Below are 18,104 nucleotides of genomic sequence, written 5' to 3'. Positions count from 1 at the left end.
TCACCTCTGTACCCTGAACTTATCATCACCGTGAAAAAAACAGTTGTGATCATTCATGATTCCTTCACACATTCGTTCTGTATTACATTTACTGCCACAGTGAAGTTAAAGTTCAGTGAAAATATCCATATTCCTTACACTGTGAAATTTTGCTGCCGTGAAGATAAAGGGCATTACAGTACACATACTTGGATATCACAGCGACTGTGCATTTGGAATCATGTATACTTGACTAAACACACACAAAAATTATATTCATGGCAGGCAAGCGTAAGCACACATACCCATACTAGTAGATCAAATGTGTGTGCAATTGGAATGACGTAAACTTTACCAAACACACACACATATACATTGACGTACGGCAAGCAATACACACAGTAAGTTAATTTGTCCCTTTTTATAAGACTTGGTAAATGCCAAATTAAATTCATTATCTTTTTTCATCAATTTTGCTGTCAGTGACAACAATTTCTGTCACATTGTATATGCACCATGTACATGTACCTTCACTGAAATCCAACAAGAGAGCACCAGGATTTCAATTGTCAATCATAGGTAGGTACATGTAGGTGGGGTAGTCGACGTAAATCATAAACATCGCAAAACTTCACATACTAGAAAATAATGCGTTTAGAAAACTTTGTGTTACGTGTGTAGAAACTTTGTCTGAGTGTAGTTGGTTATCAATGCTTATCCAACCTACCTACAGCACTACTTTATTATCAAACCCACACCATTACCAAAATGTACAGTGCACTACATTCTGCACACTTTAAGTACTTAGTGATGCGTTCTGCACTGACAGTTTAAAAGCTTTGACTGTTTGTGTAGATGCTGTCTCACATGATAGCATCGCAAAAGTGGCTCTTCCACACATTACGATGTCTGCACGAGACACTATCGCTGCGCTTCGGGGCATGAGTTGTGGAATCGCATGTCACAGTACAGTTGATCACTATTAACATGCCAAAGATGGCATTATGAATGATGGTAGCATATTTAAATTGGTTCAAGCAACAATAACTTTATGTAGGTTAAAGAGTTCATTGAACTGTTGGAATTAAGAAACAATGCCAGTTGAAACTTAATGTTTTCTCATTTGTATCTTGTACGTACAATTAATCTTTTTCCCTAAGTTTAACAACATAAACTTTGAGGTAAGTTTTAGTCTTCAAAAATGTTAGAACGTAAAAATTCACAAAACGCTGCCTCACTATCTCTTTTTTCTCTAGGTCACATTGTAACACTGTTGAATTTCCAGTCTCAAGGTCCGTCTACCGCAACAGCTTCTTTCCACGGACTGCCAAACTATGGAACTGTCTCGATTACAACTGTTTCTCTCCTGCATACAGCCTGCAAGCCTTCAAAACCAATGTTCACCGCTATCTCATAACATAATCATGTTCATCTTTCATCAACTTAGTTCAATACCTAGAAGTAGTGAAATTTTTCCTTGCATTGAACATACTCCTTAAAAAAAGGTGAGTATTGATAAGCATTGATAGTCAAGAATATAGAAATGGAAGGACTTACTGTCCTGGGAGGGTGTGGCTGGTGGACTGCGGTTTGCGACGTTTGGTGGACAGACCAGTCATCATGGAGGAGCGCTTCAGGGAGTTCTGGTTCAGGAGCTGGGCTGTGTAACCCGCATGTTCATGGACCTGTGGAATTACATGGTTCTGTTTTAATTACATGGTTCTGTTAGAATTACAAGGTTCTGTTAGAATTACATGGTTCTGTCAGAATTATATGGTTCAGAATTAAACGGTTCTGGTTCTGCAGCTGAGCTGTGTAACCTGCATGTTCATGGACCTGTAGGAACGACATGGTTCTGTTAGAATTACATGGTTCTGTTAGAATAAGCTGTGTAAACCTGTTCATGGACCTGTAGGAACGACATGGTTCTGTTAGAATTACATGCTTCTGTCAGAATTACATGGTTGTGGTTCTGCGACTGAGCTGTGTAACCCGCATGTTCATGGACCTGTACATGTAGAAATGACATGGCTCTGTTTTAATGACATCGTTAAGATAAAGTGTAATTTGTAGGAATAACATGGTTCTGGATCAGTAGCTGTACATGTGCATGTTCGTGGACCTGTAGGAATGACATGGTTCTGTTAAGTGATGACATGGTTCTGTTAGAATGACATGGTTCTGTAAGAATGACATGGTTCTGTTACTAGTAGAATGACATGGTTCTGTAAGAATGACATGGTTCTATAGGAATGCCATGGTTCTGTAGGGATGACATGGTCCTGTAAGAAAGGCATGGTTCTGTAAGAATGACATGGTTCTGTAAGAATGACATACATGTAGTTCTGTAAGAATGACATGGTTCTGTAAGAATGACATGGTTCTATAGGAATGCCATGGTTCTGTAGGGATGACATGGTCCTGTAAGAATGACATGGTTCTATAGGAATAATTTGCCATGGTTCTGTAGGGATGACATGGTCCTGTAAGAATGGCATGGTTCTGTAAGAATGACATGGTTCTGTAAGAATGACAAAGTTCTGTAAGAATGACATGGTTCTGTAAGAATGACATGGTTCTATAGGAATGCCATGGTTCTGTAAGAATGACAAAGTTCTGTAAGAATGGCATGGTTCTGTAAGAATGACATGGTTCTGTAACAATGACATGGTTCTGTAGGAATGACATGGTTCATGTTCAGCAGCTGTGCTGTGTAACCTGTATGTTCATGCAATGCAACAGTTACTGTAGAAATGGCATAGTTTTGTTTCCATGACTCACTCCTGGTTCAGAAGCTGTGCTGTGTAACCTACAGGCAACAGGAAACAAATATTTCATGCCTGCCCTTAGGGGCTACAATTATCTCTGTCAGACAGCTAAATCCCAGGCCTGTACAGACATTAACCTAATCCTAGCATGCATCACACATGGCACAGATAAAATATTCCACTATTTTATCATGTCAAAGTCTTAGATCTATTCGTGAAGACGCACATGCTGTAATCATGACTGTGAAGTGGTGCCCCCTAGTAGAACAAACACGAACTGCAAAACAACTGAGATTTCTAATGCCATATAATATAAATTCTATTATAGTTGGACTGGACCAGTCGTGTGGTTTCCTTCATTTCCACCAAATCATCACACCAATGAGAGTGTCCGATAGCTATACATATCAGGACACATCTGTTACATCTTGAAGCTTTCTGTGTGCAGAAAGAAAAATACAGTGCAAATGTCTTTCGTGTATTATGTAAATGAATCAAAAGCTGCAGAACAGTTTCTTCTGAACAAAAAAGCCATCTCCATGCCCAGTGATAGTTTCAGTTCATTTCTAAGTGCATTGGGCCCACTGAGATACATGTATGGCAGTGTTGAATTTAAAGGTGTTCGTCTTTGATTTACTGTACCATGGGTTATACCTTACATGTACACAGCTTACATTGTACCTGGTCAGCAGTGTCTGAAATCTAACTACACACTTGGGTATAAACACTGTACATTACAGGACCCAAATTAACATACCCTGGGGTACATATTGCTTGCTGTACATGCTACAATACACACTGGGGAACACAAAATTAGAAACTGAATTCTGAAATATACATCATAGGGCCAAAAACTGAACTGTGGGCACTAAGGGCAAAAATAAAGTATACTCTGGGGTACACTAAAACTTAAACTGCTGCATTCTCTATTTTCACTACATCTCTTCAAATTCTAAAAAGATGCCTGTATAAAATACTTCTGATATCATCTAAATTTCATTTGGGTCATCTAATCACAACCCTTCCAATCTTCATTTGGAATAATAGTCCTTAGTCGCTTAACTGATTTCAATTACATTTTTCATCCAATTCCCCCAAAAGTCTTCTGGAAAACCAAAGAGGTTAAAAAAACATCTCCAAAGCTGCCGTACATGTATCAGTAAAGTTAGAGCCAAGACTTACTTAAATATTACTGATTCCATCATCACTGGAATTGATTTTGACCTGAGGGTCACTAAAGCAAGATGAAGAAATGAATACTTCAGCATGCGCGGAGTCTCCAGGGAGACCAAAGTTCCTAGCACGCTAACTACACTGATAAATCACACAATGCTTCAACGGCGGCACCATCTTTTAGGTACAGGAGCCCCACAGCAGTTACATGGAGCTATGACAGGGGGTTAATAGGCCGTTGGGTAGTTCACCTTAACTCATCAGTGTATGTCTGGCTGTGTTGGGAAGGATCCAGACTGCATCCGATACATCAATTTTCTAAGGAGAAATTAGGTTATTTGAGACATTTTCTTTTTTAAAAACAGATCAGCCATTGTCATCTCTAGTATTATTGTGTCATCAGTGTATGTCTGGCTGTGTTGGGAAGGATCCAGACTACATCAGACTCAGAGACATCAATTTTCGATTCGAAAGAGATCGAGCTAGAACTGAGGTTATTTGAGACATTTTCTTTTTTTAAAACGGATCAGCCATTGACAAGTCATCTCTATTATTGTGTCATCAGTGTATGTCTGGCTGTGTTGGGAAAGATAAAGACTACATCAGAGACATCAATTTTCTAAAGAGGAATCATGTTATTGGAGACATTTTCTTGTTTCAAAACAGATCAGCCATTGACAAGTCATCTCTGTTAACTTATTGTTTCATCAGTGTACATCATGTATGTCTGGCTGTGTTGGGATTATTATCCAGACTACATGGGAGACATCAATTTTCAAAAGAGGAATGACGTTATTTGAGACATTTTCTTTATTATTGTCTCATCAGTGTATGTCTGGCTGTGTTTGGGAAAGAATTACCAGAAATGCAATTTTTTTCACATAGGCCTTACCAAAACAATCACGTACAGCCTTATGTGGTATATACAAAGGGCCTGTTCTGGAGCTAACTACATGTAACTTCTTTATGATGTTATTCTACAAAACGTGTACGCGTACCTTAAGAACCATCATTTAGCATGGCCCATAGGACATGAAAAAGGTCATCCAAGTGTGTGTGTAATTCAGGTCAGCATCATTAGCAAAGGTACTTATTTCCTTCTGACCAAGCAATGATGGTGTCAGCTGAAATAACATGACTTCAGAGATCCAAAGTCTCATGTTGTGGTTTGAATGTGTGTAGCGAAGTGCATAATGTGGAATAATGACTTACAATCAAAGGAATAAAACCAGACTGAGTTCTTTTCATCTTTGTGTGTTTCATGCAATCTAAGGTTAGAACTGGTGACCTGTGAAACATTTCTTGCTCTGTAGTTTGAGTAAATACAAAGAAAGTTTTTCCTAAGCCAAAGTTACTTGTTGGGTTGGTACATGTACACTACAGGGTGGATTCATTCTTCAAGCTAACCGACTTCTTTTTACCCATAATCGTCTCTCAGGAAGACATCTGGAGCCGCATATACATATAGCACCCGTAGAACTGTTTTATTTAGCCTGTCAATTGAGCCTTTGCCACTGAAGAAGCCACATAGCAAAACTGGTCTGTGTGAAAGGTTGAATGAAAGCTCTAACCAGGAACTATGCTGCTCCAGATGTCTTCCTGTGGGATGACTGTGGTGCGAAAGATATCGGTTTAATCTTGGTTTAATTTAGGTGAGGAATGAATCCATTCTATTTTAAAGATTTCAACAGCAGTTAGAGTGAAATATGGATTGGTTAGGTTTAAGTACAACAGGTTATCCACAGTACTGTAGCAAGCCGTCATCACACTTGGCAAGGCGGCAAAGGGTGGCTACATATTACATTATTAATGTACTGGTTGACCAAATCATATCCCGATACAAACTATATGCATTCTGACAACTTCGAAAGTTTGTTCCACAACTTTACAAATGGAAAACCTTCATCATAAGTCTTTGTCTGTGAAGAGAAAGCCAAGGTGATCACTAACCACATAGATAAAGCACACACATAAAAAAAGCAATACAAACTGACTTGCTGCAATACACCTGTCTCACGTGGTGGACATGATAGAATGATAATGAGGCAATTGTGACAAACATAACACCGATCCTGACTGTCCATCACAATTAGCATTTCAACCAATGATAACATGGTAATTAGAGAATCGTCCAAAGAGGAAGTGGCTGCATGTCCGTCAAACATCTGCATTTTTATGTTTTTATTTTGTATTTCTAGGTTTTGACAAAGAAGGGCGGAACTATTGGATTGATCAACGTGGCTCTAAAATTTTTTACTGCATAGGTGTATTGAAGTCAGTCCTGAAAAAAGGTAAAACAAAAAACAACAACATTGATATCGATTGTTCTCCCTGCTATCATACATACATTTTTTCCTCTAGTCTTAAGTAACTGCTCACCTTGTTGGACCACTTGTAAGACTGCAGGAGCTGCCCGTACAGCGGAGTTTTGTCCTGTACAGGGTCCAGACTCAGCAGACCACTGCTCCCTGTGGGTAACTGGTCACTCTGCTTGGTCACAGCAGCACTCAGCTTCTCTAACTCACTGGTGCAGTGGAGAAAACAAATATTCATATATTAGTATTTTATTATTATTAGAAATGTCCCTGTGGCCCAAGCGGTAACGCAACCCCGCTACTTGGCCACATGGATCGGAATACAACTTGGAATCCATGGGCCGGAGTTCGATCCTAGGGTCAGTCCTGACTTGGACATGTTGTAAGGGATTGCATTCATCATTTCAGATGGTGACGTAAAGCTGGTGGCCCCGTGTATGAGGGAGCTTCAGGCATAAACCTCAAGCATGAAACCTCTGCACGCAAAAGAACCCAACACACTTATCGAGAAGAGTAGGGGTGACCCAGTGTACTAGTACTTGGCCAAAAATGCGAGCCGTAGCGAGGCCGCATTACACTACCACTAGCTACTTGAAAAAGCATCATGCTTCACCTCAAATGAGGATGACTGCTTTACCTTTTCTACTTTTGAAGTTAACGTTACTTTAGCTGGCAACCAATGATATGCGGTCGTTCTCGGGATTTCAGTCATACTAGTACTAGTAAACGTTCTGTCATCACACTTCTCCTACTATTCCTCGGATAGGTGACAGCGGTGTTACACTGAATTTGAGCCCAAACCTTTATTCGGCGCGCAAAACGTGATGTACATAATGTAAACAAAGCACGACGCGCCCCCCTCCCCACAACTCACTCGTATTCCTTGTTCACGGCTAACAGGTTCTCTCTCAGCTGGTCCAAGAAGGCCTTAGATCGCTCCCCGGCGGTCTCCCCTCCCCCCATGCCATCCCGGAGCTGTGAGAAGACCCTGCCGACGCTGCCGCGGAGCCTCTGCGTGGTCTGGATAGCCTTGGAGATGGTTTTGAGATTTCCGTCGATGTCAGCCATCTTGGATTTTTCCCATCATGCACTCTCCGGGCGGGAACTTCAAAACCCTCCGTGAAAGTTCAAGCTACACATGAACACATGAGAACAGAGTATGATCGAGTATCTATCCGAGATGCGGGTGAAAAAAGTTTATATAGTACGGCCAAAATTCTTGACGGCTGGATAGAAAGTCGCATGTGACAGGAATCCACATTGTGATATATGACGTACTATGTCGACTTTGAGACTGTTTGATTATGATTGTGAACTCTTCCAGTTTGTGTATAAAAAGGAAAACTGCCTCTGATTGAGCCGACTGCAGTTCAATTGACCTCCGCACAGCGGTATTTCAGAGGGCGAGAGAAGGTAATACACGATACCTTTTTTTCTTATTTATTACCTTTTTGTCGGTTGTACCCTAAACTCAGACATACTGTATTCGTTTTTAATCTCTAGCGCGCCCTACTGGAAATTTTACCGCGCTGAAGCCAGTCATCTTGTGGCCCTTAACTAAAAAAATAAACATAGGCCGAAAACTGTATTCTGCTACGATAATATTTTCGGGGAGGGGGGGGGGGGGTCAGATCACGTTGAGGTTCACCGTCGTATGATCGCGGATTTCCGGACGGCCTGGAAAGCACAGCTGGGCCACTCGGCTGGGAAGACCTGTGGGCCACGTTGACCACATGCAGGTATAGCTTCGGTTAGGGGCGTCCCCTCAGATGGGACGTAAAGCGGGCTGTACACTGCTATGGCCTGCCAACTCCTCTGTCACCCCCCTCCATATATTTTGACAAATTTCGATTTGTTTCCAGCACGCACTATCTTCTAGTGAACTGGACGGGGCAAGGATGAAAACGAGGCCGACTATGAAAGCAACTCGAGCTCACGGACTGGTAAGGACACTTTCTGAAATCTATGATTGCTCAAGATATGGCATGATATCAGAAACTAGAGAGTTCCATGACCTCACACATTCGCAAAATGATATTAACCTTTTCGAGTGACGTAAATTATGAATGCTTTCCATTTCTGCACATTTCTCTAGCTCTAAAGGTCACGTGGCTTTTTTAGTTCTGACCTTTGTATAAAAAGACTATATTTTACAGTTGATGGATTGAGGTATGATAGTGAAGCTAGCTGAATTCATTGCAAGTGTCTACTCGGTGGCTTCTTTAAAGGTTTTGGTAGATTCCCTTTTCATCGGCTAAGAGAAACAAGTTGTTATTTCTTTGCACATATAGCTTGTGACCAGTTCTTTACGACTTTCCAATAATGGTTCCCAGCATAGAGATCTGAGCTCTCAATATTGACAAGAATATAAGTAAGAAGCCACACAGAATTCGAAAAAAATCACATATCTTTACCATGCTGATAAATGACATATCTTTACCATTATCTTTATGTTACTTTTTTGCACATAAAGGCCAATAACCAGTTCCTGAAGACCTTCCTGTAACGATTCCCAATTGTTTGCAGACAGACGTAAGGTCTAAATGTTGACAAAATGTTAGGAAAGAATCAATACAGAAAAAAATATTTACAATCGAAAAAAATTATATATCTTTAACATTATATTTATGTTATTTATTTGCACATAAAGGCCCATAACCAGTTTCTGACGACCTTCCTGTAACGATTTCCAACTATTTGCAGACAGACGTAAGGTCTAAATGTTGAAAAAATGCTAGGAAAGAATCAATACAGAACAAAATATTTACTGACAAATGGCATATCTTTACCATTATATCTACGTTATTTATTTGCACATAAAGGCCCATAACCAGTTTCTAAAAACCTTCCTGTAACGATTCCCAATTGTTTTCAGACAGACGTGAGGTCTAAATGAAAACGTGGTTACTCTGAGATGCCGATACCAGATGAAGAACGCACACAGCGTAATCAAGTTTGTCCCACTGGCAACAAAGTTGCTCTTGGTCACTCCAGTTCAATAATCCAGCCGATAAATCGTGCTCCTAATGAGACAGGAGTATTCGGAAATGTCACCAGGCCGGCCCAGGGCAGTGACATATTTCACGCTTTACTGTGCAAGGGTCGTCAAAGGAACCGGGAGGAATGCTGAATTAAGATGATATTTCCTGCATTTTTTGTTGTGTCGTTTTGGCTAACGTACGGTTGTCGTTGTTTTTTTGGCCCAGAACCCAGCAGTCATGGGGTTGAATCCAGTGACATTCACGGATTTTCTGCCCTTGGGAAGGCACTTTGCACGACTTTCTTCGTTCCACCTAGGTGCAAAAATGGATACATGACTTCGTTTGGAAGGAAAAGTCGGTGGACGGAGAGGGCTGGGCTCCGCCTTCCAATACCGTACCCTAGACACCGTGGATAACAACCCACTGCCCCTACGGCCTCAAAAAGCTAGGTTATGGGGCTACCTTTTCCCTTTACATTTTTAACTGCATGATTCCGGCTTTTCATTTACGTACAAGGCAGCCAATTTCCTTCAAACCATTAAGACAAAGATTTTTTTGTCATTTTTCTTCATCATAATTTGAATTTACCTTATTACATAGCACAGCGATATTCACAGCGTATGAATGCGACTATTGTTTATCGCAACACCATTCAAAACAACATACAGTTAAAATGTTCAAATACACAACACAGGCAATCATGAATACAACAGTAAAGCGTACCCCAGACTTTATATAAATTTCTGCTTGATGGAAAGTTGTTAAACTTGTCTTGTCTCATGTTTTATTAATAATAGTAATATTTATAGGACCTTTACTACAGGTAGTCAGTAAATTTATAGTAATCGATCAATTTCACTTGTCATTTTGCACCAAATTACATCAAAAATAGGTACGCGAGAGAATGTAAGCTTGAAAATCATCTCAAACAGATATTCCAAGTTTAGACGATTTTTCGTTAATTCCCCTTTTGTCGACTCCCTGAAATGTTTCCTACGTTATTTGGTTTTGGGTGAGCGAGTATCTGACGCCCCACTTCACTGATAGGGTAATTACGTTACACATATTTGTGTTTATGACCCCCAGGAGACGGATGGAATTTGCATGTTTATTAAAGTTGACACATATTGGCCTAATGGACAAAATCGGCGTGAAATCTATCCATGGTTGACCTACCGCGGAAACATATTGTCACCGCGTAGAGAGAAGATTATAATCATACGCCTCCTGGCGTCTCTGCTGAGTTTTACGTAACATTTTTCAAAGTACGGAAGGAGTCTCTGAGGACTATCTTGATGTTATAAAGGACCTATGGTGGCGCCGAACAACGTGAGGTTCGATATGTGTCAGCCCTCTTCTTGGGCTTGAAATTCATTTTCGGGAATAGAAAGGTTCACTGGTGCACCTAAGCTAAACTCAGTTAGGTGCACAGAACAGTTTTTTTGGGGGGGGGGGGTATAAGATGAAATAAAGTCGAATGTCAAAACGTAATTACAAACCTTACTGCCTCTCTTCAGAACTTTAATTTGTAAGTTTATAGCTAAATTAAAAATGTGAACAAGCCATACATCAAATAAAGTACAACAAAGGTTATATTACTTTTTCAGTGAATATTCTGTATACTGGTAGTCAATAGTACCTTTACCCTATAGCCTACAAAAGTATAGTAGGTGAACATTTCGAGGCCTGTTATTATTTAATGGTACTTTCAACTGATGGATAACATAAGCTTCTAGTGGAAACCTCAGCGATGCAGACAGTCCCTAAGCGGTGTCGCTGGACAAACTTAGACAATATTTGACAGATATCTGTGATGGGTTTCAACCCAACGTAGCTATTTACATATGTACAAGCAGTGAATGCGGTATTGTATTCAGCTACGGTTGTATCTTACGTTTTTGATCGCATTGTAAGCAACGACACCTAGCCTGCAGTGTGGAATAGTACCAGTCAGAATTGCCCTAGTTGAGAAAGGTGACGGACGGTCGCCGAAATGTCGGCTGTGATTGTATGTCCTGGTTGTGAATAAAGAACCTCGTTATTCAGTGATTCTCTAACCTGATGAAATTCTTCACGGACGGTACCAGTCTTTATTTGCGTCCAATCCGCACACTGATACGGTATCCATATTGATACGGAGCACTGGGAGGACCTTGTAAGTGACCGTTCCAGGTGGAGATGCACACTGTTCAGGACAGCTGAAATCAGGAGAAGCCAGACTGATGCACAGCACAGAAGAAAAACGGATCCACAGAAAAGAACTTTGCTACAGAACTGAGTCAGCCTACAGATGTGATTTTTGTGGCAGAGGCTGCCATTCGCGTATAGGGCTGTTTAGCCATAGTCGATGCTGTATATATAGGGCTGATGTGAATTACGTGTTAGGATTTTACCATGGTCAATAATGACCAACGGGGGCCATATAGTATATAGTAGTAATCCGCACACTGCGAGGAGTGTACGAAGACAGTATCGTTATAGATCTTCTTACGTCTTCTAACGCGTAAAGAAACAAAGATATTCTACGAATATCCAGATGACCTGCAGGACGATGTTTGTTCTAGCAGAAAGGTCATGTAGTCTTGTACCATCGTTCTCTTTCGTTCGTTGCCACTGGCGACAGTAAACTTCCAGAAGTCTTGCGACATTCCGTCTTTGTTTGCATACTATATGGCCTTAAGTCAATATTGCCATCGTAAAATCCGAATTGATATCATCCCTACAGCATCGACTGTGGCGAAATAGCCCTGTATGATAATGACAGCCTTTGCCACATGGGGCGCATCTATAAGGTGACTCAGTTCTATTGCACAGCTCTTTTCCAGGGATCCGCTTTTATTCTGCGATGTACATCAGTCTAGCTTCTCCTGATTTCAGCTGCTGGGTCAGTGCCCATGTAAGGTCCCCCCGATGCTCTTTGTCAATATCAAGAGCCTCCAAGTCCTTCTTACAAACGTCAGTAATGATACTTCTTCAAAAACTTTGTTTTTACAGCAGTCGACACTTCAGCCCTAGATTACAAGACAAAGTTTATAGCATTTAAGGGGTTCTTTATTCAACCTTTTCCCTTGGCCTTGATGACCTTTAGGACTGAACGAGACTTTTACCAAACACAATGCGACAGCCAACTCATCACATTACGTTAGTCTAAATGTCCCTTCTGATTTCTACTCGCCAAATTCAATTTTCTTTCAAACTTCACCCTGCTAGTTTGCTCCAGGAGGTTGGTACGCCCCTAAAATCCTAACACCATGATAAAGACTCGGTTGGGGACAGAGAGTAGCTTCATAAAGCTATTCATCACTTTTATATCCGGCGAGTGGCTACAGCCAGAAGACTGCAAGCTACTGTTGGCGACAGCCCTATTGGTCTCTAGATACCTCCCTGGCGCCGAACGCCCTCACAAAAACATCGACCCTAAATGGGTTATTTCATGTTATGTATATAGGTCTGGCGGCCATGCATCGTGAAAGGAATGTATAGGTTGCATTGTCTGAAAAAGGAAAGACGCGTTTCAGTCACTGATGAAAGGTAGTGGATGCCATCTGAACCGTCTGGCCGTTTCCAAAATCAATCCAGTTGCTTGAGTAACTGTTAATTTACGTATCTTATTACATGGATGTCTAACTTTCATCGACGTAAGACGTATTTCCTGTCTTGTGTTAACTCGTGCACAAATATGATGTTCGTTCCTGTGACTATGTTATATTGGTGTGGTTAAAGCTGGTTTGTACTTCACATTGGGAGGTTTTTTACCTATAAAACTAACACTTAAACCATGCGAGAGCTAAGTATGAGCAAACACATCAGTTCACTGCTTAGCTTAACACATTCATGTGAACATTGCGTTTACAATTATTTGCTTGAACTTGTGTTTATTAATGAGAAGCTCAAATCAGCCTGTAGGCCACTTTTCATTGAGGTGATACTAGGTATCGACCTCTAATTGCTTGCACTATAAACAGTAGCATTTCATGAATATCAATTAACAAACTATCAATGAATAACATAATTTCCTAAATGAATCTGTAGAGGCAACCAATCAGCTTATGTAACTTTCATTGATTGAGTATACGTATATCAGGGCTGATACAGTTATCTTGAAAAAAAGGTTGCAGTCATGCAGAAAAAGATACAACATCGTTTGTAATTTTTGCAGATTGTGTTAGAAGTAGATGCTTTAGATAGTTTTATCTCTATTAAAAAACTATATGATTTCTGAAGAAAGTTTAGTCAGCTTAAAGTGAAGTTTTCAAATGTACACTGGATCATAGACTGTGGACCTTGATGACAGCCTTGTCCATCTAAAGAAAAATGTGTAAAAACATGAGATGCAGAAAGACACAGAATTAGAAATGTGAACAATAAATTCGTCTTATCCGGTCTTCCAGTTACATACACTAGTATTGATTTGTTTATTCTATTGACGCTGAAGAAGATTGATGGATGTCACTCGAAACGTCTCCGAATCTTATCTAATTCTACCATGCCATAAAGCTTAGATTGTCTTTAGAGTGAGAGCTACCTTCGTCCGGACAAGCCACCCGATATGATGATGAGATATTGTTAACCCGGATGTGTAACATTTATAAACGTAGATATCTTCGTTAGTTATACCTTTGAGAGGTGATTATGCTGTAGTCTGCTCTTTTAGCCATATATCAAGTCCAGCCCCGAGTGCATGTACAAACGACCAACATAAAACTAACACTTGCCCATCGCCTCTGCTACAGTCTTACTGTAAGTGCAAAAATGTTTGCGGTGGTTTTATGTTTTACTATCTCTTTACCGCAAACTTAATACCACCGCGAAAAGCCATTCCATTAAGTGACTATATATAGCGCTACTATTGTGCGAACTCAAAACCACCGCGAACACTCGATTTTCTCACTACCGCGAAATTAAATCCCCTCGAACATGTCTGCATTTACAGTATTGAACGCGGTTCCCGCTCGGAATGAGGGTTGTCTCATTTGTCTGACGGCCCTCTATCAACTGTGACAGGATGATGACACAAGGGTGCCGACATCGGTCAACTTAACTATCAATTAGGGATGACTATATTCCCCCGGCCCGCCAGGAGTCACGGCGGGTTGATGCTGATGGGTAGCCTGGATGTCAGCCTGGTTAGGTTCACGTCAGCTCTGATTATCGCTCTTTGAGCGGACGTAAGCCTAGACAGGATGAAAGCTAGTCTATAGGATGGTCTCCGAAGGATAAGACATATGAGTTGGAGTCTGATTCCTGGTACGGATAAGAAAATTCTAGACCCATTTGATCTTAATTTTTTGATGAGTTCATCATCTTCAAGTTACTTTCTTCATCATCAGTTGACGTGCTTTCGCCACGACGCCATACCGCCCTTTTTACGGGGTGAAACACCCTGTATTTCCTTACTCCATATCAATTTTGGATAGTCGATGTGCTTTGATATATAGTGTCCAGAATTTTGCACGGTATGTCTTTGTTTCAACCATGTTATCATGTACACTATATCCCGTTTGGTTAGTATCCTTTCACTTACTTAGACTTAGGTCCTCCCATGCCAAGTGACACACCGGGTAGCAAGCTTTCTCCAGTGAGGGCGACTTTGGGGCCAGAATTCCGCTCTCTTTAGGCAGGTTGGTCGAGGTTCCTTTAGAGCATGTGTCTCGAGATTGGTTTTGATCTTCCCCACTCAATTTTCCCCTTTTTAGGCTGCCAGTGTAAGGCTGTCTTAGGCTGGTTTTCCACTGGCATCCTGAAAATATCATTTCAAATGATGCAAAATATTCATTGCTTATTCAGTTTGAGCAGAAAATATTTTTATTTTGTATACACTATGTAAAATACTTGTATTGTGGTTATGCCATGATGTTACTACGGATGAAAATGCCCTTTTTATGATCAACTATGGTGAAGGCTATATGGCGCCTGTGTTATCTCAATATCAAATACAAGGTCAAAACAAAGTGTACTCATGGCGTGATAAAGTGAAAGATGCATACCTGCCGGATAGACAGACGCGAATGGTGTATGGCTAGCCTAGAGTTTTCCCCGTCAGCTATTTCGGTCTGGATGTACATGACCTTCACCCTAAACTCGTGGAAGCAAATGCACTCGCTATATGTATGAATGGTTTGCGGCGCTAAGAAAGTCATAATCGTAAAAAATGCCGATAATGTGCTGGTGAAGTCTTATGAAAAAGTCCAATTTTTTTTAGATTATCAATTGAAAGTTCTTTGATAAAGACTTAAGTTGATCAGTCGAAAATTTGGATAAGTCCATTTTTTATGTGATGGAAAGTTCAGTTCAACTTTGATACAGGGTGTTCTAGATTAGACGGGGGCTTGATAGATACAGGTAAGGAAGGTAGATACACAGGATAAGAGCACATTTTCGATTACATTGATGGTGATGTACTGACGTCATTGCAATATTCAGGATAACGCAGACATCTCTGTATATATATTTGCCGCCAAATTATCAAAATTGGTCGACACTCCTCTGAATATGATACACAAACGCACACGTACACACCCACACACACACACACACACACACACAAATAGAGCTCGAGAAAAAAAGAGAGGGAAAGAGAGAGAAAGAGATACAAACAATAACGATAGTTTGCTGAATTGCGAGTCCTGATTTTGTTTATATTTGCATCTCGCGTTCGAGCCATTAATTAGGAGACCAGACTATCTTTTCCCGGTGGGTTTTACAGGTCTCGTTAAATGGCTGCCATTCTCGGACATCAAATTGATGTACTATAAAGGCACGTAGCAAAACATGAGCTGGACATACCAAGTGCACTGGATCCCCTTAAAGAGCAGTAGACTTCTTTTGAAAGAAGTTTGTTGGCAAGTTGTATAGCACAAGATGCTCTTTAGAACGACTGGATTCTTACGTGCAGGAAGAGGCAAAGATATCATAATGTTAGAAAGAAACAACCATCAGCAGCTACCCCGGAATGTGTAAAGAGATATTTGCCCATTGTCTCATCTTGTTTGGCACGCTTCCGCAGAAACAAATAAGTGAAAATGGTCAGAAAACAAAGAAAAGAACCGTTAAGACTCCTTATCTTAGCTTCGAAACATAATTCAGCTTTATGTACATTAAAAAATACACTGTAACTGAAAATACGCTATATCTACAAAGTAGCAGGTCTTTGATTTCATGCTTCAGTAGAAATAATTTAGTGGCAATGACCAGAGAAATATTAACGAACCATTGAAACTTCTATTTATTGGTACATACATTAGCTTTATGCACATTGACGAAAATACACTATAACTGAAAACATACGGTAACTAAACGTACACGTTAATGCCAACTCTTTGATTTCACTCAAAATCTGGCAAAGTGTTCCTCGAAAGGAGATTCTGGTCAACAGCTGGGCTGCAACGTCATCGTTCTGGGAGTTGATTTCAGGCAACATACGCTTACCACTGGCAAGTGGTGGATCATACCAATAACGTACGTCAACCCACGTAATCCGTGTAACTGGTAAATTTGTAGGCGGTATGGCGTATTCAAAGACGTCAGAAATTCTATCTATAATACATACATGTAGATGATTCAAGCGTAATCGGGAGGACCATCATTGGGATGGTCTATATGGGAATGGCCGTTGCCTTGGCCTTTCAGAGAAGCAGCAGTGTGTTCTAAATGCCAGATGTTGTTTGGTGATTAACGGTGATATATGAGATGGTCTCCAATAGTAACTGCCACCCCCCTTTAATCAAATACGATTTATGGTAAAACATAACGTTAAGGGGCATCTTGTGGCGACTACAACGTGACGATAATACAAACAGGAAACTTGATCTCCAGTAAATCTCACCATTAAAACTTTTATACTGTGCTGCTCATGGTGATGAAGCAATGATTACTGGGATGTTTTCTTTACAAGACCATCTTACATGCCTTCATTGGCATTCGGCCTTCGGGGAAATGTCAGAGACGCTGTGAGCATTTTATGAACATATTACCGAGTTTGTCCTCGTTATCACAGGCAGTGCGCTTCTAGGTATATCAAAGGAAATCGCACTTAGGGCTGCGGATGGCTGCATAAGAGTGAAGGGGCATGCTTACGCATGATGCAGGAATATTGCCCTGGTGCTCCTCTTATCGCCTTTAAAATAATGCAATGTGTTGCTTATCAAAGTGTCAGGTAGAAAAGTGGTCCGTTTAGGATTAGAAGAAATGTGAGAAGGTAGCGTGCGCTTGTCGCTGTTATCTATTTAAAAGTCTTCATTTTCTGTAGTCCTCCGATCGCGTTGCTTCTGTAGGGGTTCGTCTCACAAGATTGAAGAACGCGAACATCATGGCTTGAAACAGAATAAAGTTGCACAACAAGTAGATTAAGAAATCTAAAGCGGGGCGAGGCATTTATTTATGAGATCAAATCAACTTACACACTTACGTCATAGCTTGGGACATACCCAACGATAAGAGTCCAAGCACAATCAGAAGGAAGCAGATGTGGCTTACCAACAACCTGCTGGCTATAAGCCATATTTCCCCATGGATCCACTGCCACGTAGCAGCTTATGAAGGGTGATTGAACGACAACCCCAAAAGAGCTTATTGCCCACCATTCCACAGAAGGCCTTTTGTGTACGTGTGAGGTTCAACTGTCGCTACCTTTAAGAGAACAAAGATAGCCAGCCGTGATACACTCCATTTTTCATAGGCTATCAACTCTCACTTCAATAAAGCCAGCAACCATCTAGATCTGCGGGCATGCAGAAGAGAAAGGAGATTCTTCTGTCGTCTCGGAGGATTTGAGAGGCACGTTGCGGTACATTTCGAGAAATCTCTTCCGAAAGAACACAATGAGACGGTGTAAAAGTAGGTACGTGTATAACCCTTGAGGAGTATGTATCCTTCTACGGAAGATGATT

At 40.7% G+C, this 18,104-nt stretch overlaps 1 protein-coding gene across 1 annotated transcript in view; it reads right to left on the bottom strand.

The window, feature by feature from the left end:
- LOC136441381 (mediator of RNA polymerase II transcription subunit 27-like) overlaps positions 1-7,333 on the bottom strand; it is a 36,009-nt gene extending 28,676 nt beyond the window's left edge. Inside the window, exons 1-3 of the mRNA XM_066437645.1 lie at positions 7,110-7,333; positions 6,300-6,444; positions 1,537-1,664 (exon numbers count right to left, since the gene is read on the bottom strand). Coding sequence (XP_066293742.1) covers positions 1,537-1,664; positions 6,300-6,444; positions 7,110-7,303 — 467 coding nt within the window. The 5' untranslated portion in view covers positions 7,304-7,333. The remainder of the gene's footprint in view (positions 1-1,536; positions 1,665-6,299; positions 6,445-7,109) is intronic.
- Between the last annotated feature and the right edge of the window lie 10,771 nt (positions 7,334-18,104).

The sequence above is a fragment of the Branchiostoma lanceolatum genome, chromosome 9, assembly GCF_035083965.1.
Source record: "Branchiostoma lanceolatum isolate klBraLanc5 chromosome 9, klBraLanc5.hap2, whole genome shotgun sequence".
In the NCBI taxonomy this organism is placed as follows: Eukaryota; Metazoa; Chordata; class Leptocardii; order Amphioxiformes; family Branchiostomatidae; genus Branchiostoma; species Branchiostoma lanceolatum.
Note: the sequence above shows the minus strand (reverse complement) of the source record. Positions and strands in the feature narration are given on the sequence as shown.